We start from the raw sequence: 10,114 nt of genomic DNA, 5'->3' as shown, positions 1-10,114 counted from the left end.
TCCTAGAAGAGTGCCGTTTGGGGTATGATATGTTGAAAGTTGCCAAGTGCTTATACTTTCTGAGGTGCTTTGAGAGTTTTATATTTCAGTGAGTAAATGTTCATTTTTTTCCTTTAAGCATCTGATTTTAAGTGTTACTCCTTAAGTTTTGACCAGTTTTCTTCTTGCTCCAGTGGTCCCCCTTCTCCATCTTTGCCTCCCTTGGAACTCATATTCAATTTAATTTTGAACCGAGTGAAAAAAAGAATTTATATTATAGAAGGTCATTTTATAGCTAGTTTCCTAGGAAACCATATATTCCTTTGAGTGGGGTATACCTATAGGCTCTAGCTCGTTAAACTCTTGATTATATGAATGCTTTCATTTCACATTTATTGCCTTGCCCAATCAACTTCCTTTTATTGTTTGCTTGAAAATGAACCTTACAGGGCTTCTGAGAGGTCCTGATTAGAGGCCATATTAGAGCCCACAAACCCTCAGCGGGCTGAAGGTTTCAAATAATACCATTCATTACCTTGGGTTTTGCTTGAGTGCCCATTCTAAAAGCAACCCCCTTCAAATGGTTCTGGACATTTCCTAATCCTGCATTAGACTGCCAATGTATTTATTTATTTTTAATCAAAATAGTACCTGCTTTCACTGACAATGTGGAACAAAGTGGAATGTTTTGCCTAAAGTCACAAATGAGCTCCGCCTCCAAACTGAGCATGAATTAGGAGTAAATGTCAATTGCTAATTAAATCTCAGAAGATTACAACATTTCAGTGTATGAGAAGCTACATTTAGGCCCAAATCATTATGCTGAATAGTGGCATCTAGAACTTCTTGTTCTGATAAGATATGATATCTGTTCATATTAATTTTGTTCTTATTTGCTAGAGTGTCTGGAATTCACACACTTTGAGTATTTCCGTAATTTTGTTAGTGCCTCTCTCCATAGAGAATCATCTCCCAAGGGTATTCTGTTTACTGCAACCTTTATGATTTTATACTGCTTCATGCAATTCCAACTTACTGGGTATTGACACACAAGGCTTCCTCTGGCCTTGTAGAAACCCAGTCCTAAAAATAAAAGAAACCCAGCCTTATTTAGAAATCTGTTTGGTTTATGGAAGGCATTAAAGTCAGAAAGGGATGAAAACAAACTCTCCATGTGGAATTTGATTGTCTCAATCTCAAAACCTAGATAATAATAAAAGAAGAAATAGAGTAATCAAAATATTAAGAAAACCCAGAGACAACACATGACCTATTAGATCTAACTAAATCTTTAAATTACAAGTATCTCTTATGAAAATTACCAAGTTTATTTTCTATAAGGCTGCAGATGGGAGGGGATTCATATAATGAAGGAAAGTATCTTTTGTATATTTCAAGCGTCCAAGGGACATTAACCCTTCAATGATCAAATGACCAATTTTAGTCTCCAGTATTTCTACTAGAATTTGAACATCAATCTCTGGTGATAATTAAAATACAACTACATATCTGATATATCACATTGAGTATATGACACATTGAGTATATGACATATCTAGTTTGAGCCTTTTCAAAACTTGTTCACATATGTTTGTTTTTCAGTATTACAAACAGTGATTGCAACCTGACTTCTAATTTTCTTTTTTATATATCAGAATTTAAATTTGAAACATCAAAACATCTCTGCAACATCCTATTCCTGAAAACTCCAAACCACTGTGCAAATAAAAATGATTTGATAATTTAAGTATAGCAATACACAAGAGAGCAGCTTGGTCTTGGGATTTTTAATGCAGTTAGAAAAATTTCTTTAAAAAAAAACCCAAACCCAAAAACACTTCCCTTGTAAAGTCAAACTTATTCATCTTGAAACTCACAATCACAATCAGTTATCAAAGTTGAATTATTTCAGCACACAGCTTAATAAACATTTCTAAATCAAAAAACTTGTTGAACACAATTGGGATTTATCTTAAAAAAACTTGTAAACACCAACATTTCTGTTAGTGCTTTTCTATTCTTTTTTGAAAACCTCCACCTTTTGTGGAAGTTTTTTCTGCCTGTACTTGTCTTTCTCAATTGTCTCTTTTTGCTCCTCCTTTTCTTTCCACAACAGTAGCAGACTAGCAAGACCATTTCAATGTCTTTTACAAGTATTTTGTGGCTGCACCCATTCCAGCCTATTATGTTAGAGTCACTTTTCACAGTATTCCAAAAGGAATCATCATAACATTTTACCATTTTGACTCCATACAATTAAAAACTGAAACTTTAAAGTGACTCAAGGGACAATTCTTATTACTTGGTTGATGAAAAGACAAAAGGAGAAAATGTATAGAAGAGAGAGGCTGATAAATCCAATTTAGGGCATTTATGTATTATTAAGGGCATCCCCCATGGCTCAGTGGTAAAGAATACACCTGCTCAATGCAGTAGACACCAGTTGGATCCCTGGGTTGGGAAGACCCCTGGGTCGGGAAGATTCCCCCCCCCCCCCCCCCCCCGGAGAAGGAAATGGCAACCCACTCCAGTATTCTTGCCTGGGAAATCCCATGGACAGAGGAGCTTGTCGGGCTACAGTCCCTGGGGTTGCAAAAGAGTCCTACTTACCAACTCAGCGGGGGAAAGCCCGCTTATTCCTACTCTTTGACACTGTAAATATAAGGAGATCGGAATAAAATTCAGTAAGTTCCTAAAATTATTTACATTCTGTAAGAGCATTGGAGAAGTCGTCTTAGCTGTATCATTGATACCGTTTTGTAAGGAAAGGAAAGCATGGATTTCACTTTCCAAATAACAGCCTCTAGAGGAGAGGACTACAGGAAAGGAAATGGCTTGATATCAAAGAATTGAAAGGTCGACAAGGAGTCTTCAAACAACTTCCCTACAGTGATCTAACCACCATGAGACTGTGGAAAAGACCCCTGCCTTTGCCCTGGAACGTACCTTGCCTAGACGTTTTGCTTATTATGAGCTTTACAGTGCGTTTAGGGACACTTGACAAGTGGGGAAGGAGAAATTTTCAGCTACAGTTCAGGACGTGGAGCTCTAATCACTGAACCATCCAAGCCCACGGAAGGAAGAAAATGCATTAAAGAGCACAAACCCTTGTTCTTCTCTCATATTCTGTAGTCACTGTCTTGAGTCATAAAGGAACTTTTCTTATCTATTTTAGCCGAGAATGGGACACGACAATCTTGAAACTAAGGGATGGCTACGCAGAAAGTCGAGTCTGTTCAGGACACCGTGGCGGAAGTTCTGTAGAAAGAGGTGTCGTTCGCCACCCAAATACCAAGTCTCTGCCGTTTTCCAAAATGTTCCCAAGCTTTCTGCACCTCCTGATTGCTAATGCGTAGGAGCGGATTGAAAACCCGCAACCGTGATTTGAGTGCGGTATTGGACGCTAGTTCCTCTGTGTACTGGATGTGGGAGAACTTACACCAAGCGCGTCAGGTGGGCAGGAGAAGGCTGTTTACTTCGGAACTCACTGGATTCTTCCTCTTGGAAGTTGGGCAAAGCCGTTTCTTAGCCCCCGCAGAGTTTAGGAACAATGTGCAAATGAATTGGAGCTGTCATCTCCCTTTCCTTGATTGAACCCGGGTGCGGGGTGGCAGCAGATTGGGGCGAGGAACAGTCTGGAATTCCCCTTTGTGTTCCCACCTGGACACTCTTGGGGCGCCGAGGGGAATAGTTCGGTGTTGGAGGCCACTTTGGGAGCTCTGCGTAACAATTGGATGTTCTCTAGTCAGACTGCTAGGCTTGAAGCTGAAGAACTACACTGCCCCCTTCTCCGGGTCCATCCTCATTTACTCGCTGGCCCCTAACTGCCTCAGGTAGTCGGGAGGCTGGCCAGGGAGTCTCCACCTACTCACGGGCGGCAGCCATTCGGCGCGCTCGGGAGCCTAGGGGTTGGGACCCATTGGCTGGGGGGCGCTGCCAGTCTCGGGAGGGGGTGTGGTGGGGGTGGGGTTTCGGGCCGCCGCAGGTCCAGGCAGCTCACTGTTTGCTGGGTGGTGAGTGGGCTAGAGCTTAGCGTTAGCTCCGCTGCCGTAGACGTGCAAACAGTTCTGAGCGAGCGCGAGCGAGCCAGAGAGAGTGAGAGAGTGAGGGAGCGGGTAGGAGGGGACCTAGAGGAGACAGGGCGAGAAAGCAAAGGCCTGAAGACCAACGATTTGAGACTGAATGACCATGGCTGTCTCCGCACCTCCGGTAATCTCTGCAACTTCCAGCGGCGCAGGCGTCCCGGGGGGCTTGTTTCGGGCGGAACCCCTGTACTCGACTCCTGGAGAGCCTTCTCGTCTCACCCCCAGTATGATCAACAGTTTCATGGCCAGTAACCACGGCTGCAGCGCCGGGGGTGGAGGGGTCGGTAGTACCAGCGCAGGCAGTGGCAACACCAACACCAACGAGTGCCGGATGGTCGACATGCATGGGGTAAAGGTGGCTTCCTTCCTGATGGACGGCCAGGAACTGATTTGCCTGCCGCAAGTCTTTGATCTCTTCCTCAAACACCTGGTGGGAGGGTTGCATACGGTGTACACCAAGCTGAAGAGACTGGACATATCCCCGGTGGTGTGTACAGTTGAGCAGGTCCGGATCCTCCGCGGGCTGGGGGCCATCCAGCCCGGGGTCAACCGCTGCAAACTCATCACCAGGAAAGACTTCGAAACTTTGTTCACCGATTGCACCAATGCCAGGTGAGATTCTCGTTTCTTAGCTCTCTCTTCCCCCTTTGCCCTCTTCTGCATGTCTCATCCTCTTCCAACTTTGTAGAGTGAGTTTTAACTAGCTTGCTCTACTCTTCAGGCTCTAAGTCGGTGGGAAAAAGGGGACTGGAAAGACTCATTAATTGCCTGTCCCTTCTAGTCCGAGCTCAGGGGCAGAGCTTGGGTCTAAGAAAGTCTCGCACAAACTTCAGTTTGCGGTCCTGTACTGAAAGTTTCCAGCCTTTCGCCCTTATCTTGCTTGGTTTTCTGGCTGCTTGTGATTATTTGTTAATTTCTCTATTTGGTTTTCTTTCCTGCTCATTTGTGGCCATACGGGTCGGATAAATTTTTCTCCTGAACACGGACACCAAGGGCTTTCCGGAGGAGAGGGCTGGCTGAGCTGTAAACTGTGATCCTAAGCTAGCAATCCAGAGCACAGCATTTGGGGGATGCAGAGGGTCGGAAGTCTAGAATCCATCCCAGAGGATGATTCGTTCCCCATCCTGTATGTTTGTTGTGAGAATGCTTTGGTGTGTGATGGTGGTAGTGGTGGTGCTGCTGGTGTGTGTGTCTGTCTGTGAGAGGGAGCCAGAACAAGCTTATGAAGATGAGTGCTCATGCCTGCTGCGCAAAGCTTCCCCGTACACGATACAGGAAAGTCTATGGAGCCTTTTCTTTCTTTTTTTTTTTTAAGAACGATGGCAAGTGTCACTTTCCTGGGATCGACCCTTTGGGTCATCTACAGAGGGCAATGTGGGGCATGAACAGTGGGGCCGGGACCGGGTGGGAATTGCAATAAAAGTTGGCAGGTTTTCTAGAGAGGGTGCTTTCAGCTCTTCCCTCAGGCAAACAGTTGGAAGGATCCCATTCCCCCAAAGAGAGGATTCCCTAAATGATGATGGTCAGCTTCTCTGGTTGTAAATGCACCTCCTTCATAGCACAGCCTAGAAGTACATTGTAGAACAAATATTTATTTGCATATGTCCATAAGCAAATTTTATTCAATGTTTGAGTTTTAAGAAAGTAAACTATATTCAATATTATTTAATTTTTAAAAGACTTTTAAATTAGTTTTCCTAGTATTTATTCCATCTCTAGTATAGTAATATCTGTTAGGAAAGTACACATTTGGTAGATGTGATTAGCATACAAACCAAATCACCATCACCAAGCTAAAGGGGGCAAAGGTTTTTGTTGTGAAACAGCACTACTGTTTATCATTTTGCAGAAAACATCTGCGGAGGCAGATTTTCTCACAATGCAACTTTAAATCATAAGATCTTTGGGTTTATGAACCAAAACTAACCCGGTTGACACATCTGCTGTAAAATCCGAACTACTATGTATAGTCAAAGTATACTGACAACTTGTAGACAAACTGTTGCTGGCTGCTACAATAAGATAATGCTACAGAACTTACAAGGGGACCTTTTGTTTTTCTTTTTTTCTCTTTGAGCAGTGTTCTCCTGTGTTCTAGCAATTAAGCAGAAACCTATTTATATAAGAACTCCTACCTGAATTATATCTGGAGCTTAAAAACCTGGCTTATTAGATCACATTTTTTTAAGGAAGATAGATGGCCTTAAAACACAAAGGATACCTGTTCCCTCAATAAAAATAAACAATTATAGGTTTTAAGAGTAGAAAGGATATTTTATTTTGGCCACAAAGCACTCTACTAATACCCAAACTCAGAGGATTACCAGGGACTTCAGATGAGGGTCATTTAGTTTATTTGTTGTCATTTGAAAAGACTTGAACAATTGACCTGAAAACCTATCTTCTGTCCTCCTCCTTTCTCCCTTTCCTGGTTTCTCTTGCAAATGTCCACTCTTAAAGAGAAATGAACAATTATTACACATAGGAAATTCTACTTTCTTTAATAAATAATTTACATACCCTTGAGCAAAATCTATAATTTTCATTAAAAAATAAATAGATTAACACTTTAATGTGATTTTGATGCTTCCCTCTGTAAATAGAAACTTTAATTTTTATTAGAGCTACTTACTAAAGGGAAAAATAATAAATTTCCCTATATCCAGAGTCAAGTGTTCTTATGCTATTTTTGAACCCTGTTATATGATGTGTTTTAGGTTATTATTTCTATTCAGTTGTGTTTTATTTATTCCTTATCAAGCCTTTACAATGCCAACTTTTTTGAGGGCTTAGATTGCTTTTGTGTATGTGCACATGTAAAAGTGATAGATAAATATTAAAAATATAAGAGGAAACATATCTGAAATATGATGCATGTGCTTCCTCCTGCAGTTTTTCTTTATGAGTATTTTATTTATTACACACATTTTCTATAATTATGTTACAATTGTTGCAATATGTAGTTGAAAAAATTTATGAAATATATTCTATGAATTCAATCTATAAATAAAGATGAGGAAAACTACTAGAAACCCCTATGTTGCAATTTCTAGACAGTAAAGAAATCCTCACAATTTCTGGGAAAAATATAATTAACATTATCACATTTTGTCCTCATAATCATATAGTTTAAAAATTACAAAATATGATAATACTTATAATGGATACCTTATGACTTGAGGTAACATTATTTACAGATGTGTGTACCTTAAATCATTCCTCCCATCTGTGAAATTAGTATTTAAGTAAACATTACTTCCATGACTTTTCTATTCAGTGAAAAGAAAGGTGAAGGATGTAAATAGAAATGAGGCCCAAGAGAGACAAAATAAAATAGATGAGATGGAGACAGTAAGAGAAAAGAGATATAGGATATGAGCAGAATGATGCCATAAGATGGAGTGAAAGATGGATCAGAGGAGCTTACAGAGATGCCCAAAGAAGATGAGCAATATACCAGTGGAGACTTGGCTAAAGAGAATTGTCATTTAGGACTCATGATTTCCTAGCACTTTAAGCTAAAAGGGGGGAGAAGTGTAAGGAAGAAGTCTATGTTCGATGAGTGGAAACACCTACATACTACTGTTCTTATTTGAGAAAAGCGATTCACCTTCATCTCCTAATGGATCAATTTCCATACTGTATTGTTGAATGGAAGGCCTATCTGTAATGGTGTTGTTGGCAATTTTCTTTTCCTACATAATAAACATTTCTGCTTTTCTTTGTCAGATAACTAGGGAAGGATACAAGGCCTGATATAGGATATTTTAATTTGGAATGCTTCCTACACTATTCCAGAACACACAAAATAGACCATTTTAAAACTGGTCATTTTCAGAGACCTTGCGGTGTTGCCACTGAAAATGAATGAGTAAAATACTTACATAATTGTTTCTTTGACGGTACTGAAAGTCACAAAAGTAGCTCAATCAGTGCCTTATATTAACTACTTTTATTAAATAATTATTAAAATATTCAAAGTTCTCTTCCAAGAAAAGAAGTTGGAAAGTAATACCTGCCTCAGCTACTAGAGAATAGAAAGACTGAAACTCTTGACTATTCATTGTTCTATTAAATGTCAGGCTTTACATTGCTGCAGTTGAAAATGGCTATCCAAGTATTTTTCCTTGATGCCCCTTAGCTTCATAAATTAATTGTAAAGAAGATTATTTTGAGGGTTATTAAGAAAATGATGATTAAAAAGATTCAAACCAAATAGGAAAACTTGTTATCTTGTTTTAGATCTTTGTTTTTTTGCAGATAAAGCACTGTATTTATTTTCCATTTCTTGTCCAAGAGAACTTAGATTGTTAATATTATAGAGTCCAGGCAGATTCAGAAAGCAAATGTCTAAAATACCTCACTTTTATGCAATGGATTTTCCTTACTGAATTCTTCAAAGTTTAATATAGCAGTAAAATATTAAATTAAAAATTGTTATTCAGTAAATGTGAAAAGTCAACCAAAACATTTTAGTGTTATCTCTCTTTATCTACCTATCTATATAAAAGTAACATTGTCAAATTTCATAATCAGGATTTAATTTCATTTGAGGGCCAACTGATTAAATGTTATCCAGTCATTTACATATAGTTAAATGGATGCTTAGACCACAATGTATGACTAAGAAAATATTTTAATGCATTTGGAGACATGATTCAACATATATTCAAATTAATATAATTCAGTTTTTTAATTAAAAATTTAAATGTTCCAGTCATGGTTTATTGTTATTCTGACTGTGTGAACAGAACATAAATGGGCTTCCATTTTAGAATAACTTTATGTGACTTATAATGACTTTTACAACAATTTAAAACTACTACTTTCAAATACTACAGATATTATTTAAAACATTCAATGAGTTTAGCTTTGTATTCACACTTGATGAATATAGTTCATAATCCACAAAGCATAACAACTTTCAAAATATATGTTTTCATTCATTGTAAAGTTAAGCAAAATCAAATTTTTTAAGAACTTGCATCACTTTCCTGGGCTAATATTTTGTATGACTTACATTTTCAGAAATGATAAAAAGGTTTTAGCAATTAATCTAGGCAATAAATGCAGACATTTTAATTCATGGGATAATGAGGGGGTAGTCATGTCTGTTAAAAGCAGTCACATAGTCAACAATGCACTGTCTTTTATTAGAGAATGATGTCAATATTATAATTAACGCCATCTACTCATGTGCCAGTCCACAGAACTTCCACGTGTACATTCATTTTAACTTCTGCATAAATAACAACTTTTGTATTTATCTAATACTTTTGCTGGATTTCATATTTGCACCAAAACTCATTATTAGGTAATGGATATTACATTAAAGAAATGATACATCATATGATAGAGAATATCTTTGGATATTTATGTATGATTTTAATCTCAGTGTATAGTACATGAACGCTAATAAGTCATTAGGAAGTGATGGTCTTCAGACATTAATGTTTAGATGGTTTCATACAGGAATTCTCTAATAGTTGTATAAAATAGCAAGTCTGAATTGTTTGATGCTTTATTAAGTAAACTTATTTTGTCTTAATGAAATCTCTAGATTTTTTAAAAGTGCCTCCAGCAGGCAAATGTAATTGTGAGAAACTCTAATCATAATACATTATATTTCAGTTGGTAACCTATGTCTACAGTGGTGCTTTATCTGATGCATTTCAAGAAACAAATGATTTAGATTTATCCACTCTATACATTTCAGATATACATTAAAACTGCCCTAATTGACAAAAACTGAAAATATCATGTTTTCAGAGGAAGGACACCAAACCTTTCTCCCCAAAGAAAAACAATTAGGTATTAATGATATTCTTGTTGCATATTCAAAAGGTCTTTGGTAGCATTTTTTTCTTCCTTTTCTTCCCTTTCACCATCTCAACCTGCAAAACTCTTCACTGTCACTTCAGATCACACAATTCTAAAAAGAAAAAACAACATTTAAACACATTTGCTTTGGAAGGGAAATTGAGCATTTGCACCCAATAAGCCTGATTGTGGAACTGCATGCAAATTGTGTTTTGATTTATCTCCTTTAC

The 10,114-nt window shown here is 38.2% G+C and overlaps 1 protein-coding gene across 1 annotated transcript in view; it reads left to right on the top strand.

Annotated features, from left to right (window-relative positions):
* The first annotated feature begins 4,076 nt into the window (after positions 1 to 4,076).
* Positions 4,077 to 10,114, top strand: part of DACH2 (dachshund family transcription factor 2) — a 933,902-nt gene continuing 927,864 nt past the window's right edge. Inside the window, exon 1 of the mRNA XM_061137595.1 lies at positions 4,077 to 4,676. Within this exon, the coding sequence (XP_060993578.1) occupies positions 4,162 to 4,676 (515 nt within the window). The 5' untranslated portion in view covers positions 4,077 to 4,161. The remainder of the gene's footprint in view (positions 4,677 to 10,114) is intronic.

This window comes from Dama dama, chromosome X (assembly GCF_033118175.1).
Source record: "Dama dama isolate Ldn47 chromosome X, ASM3311817v1, whole genome shotgun sequence".
Classification (NCBI taxonomy): domain Eukaryota; kingdom Metazoa; phylum Chordata; class Mammalia; order Artiodactyla; family Cervidae; genus Dama; species Dama dama.
This window is presented reverse-complemented; position numbering and strand designations above follow the sequence as displayed.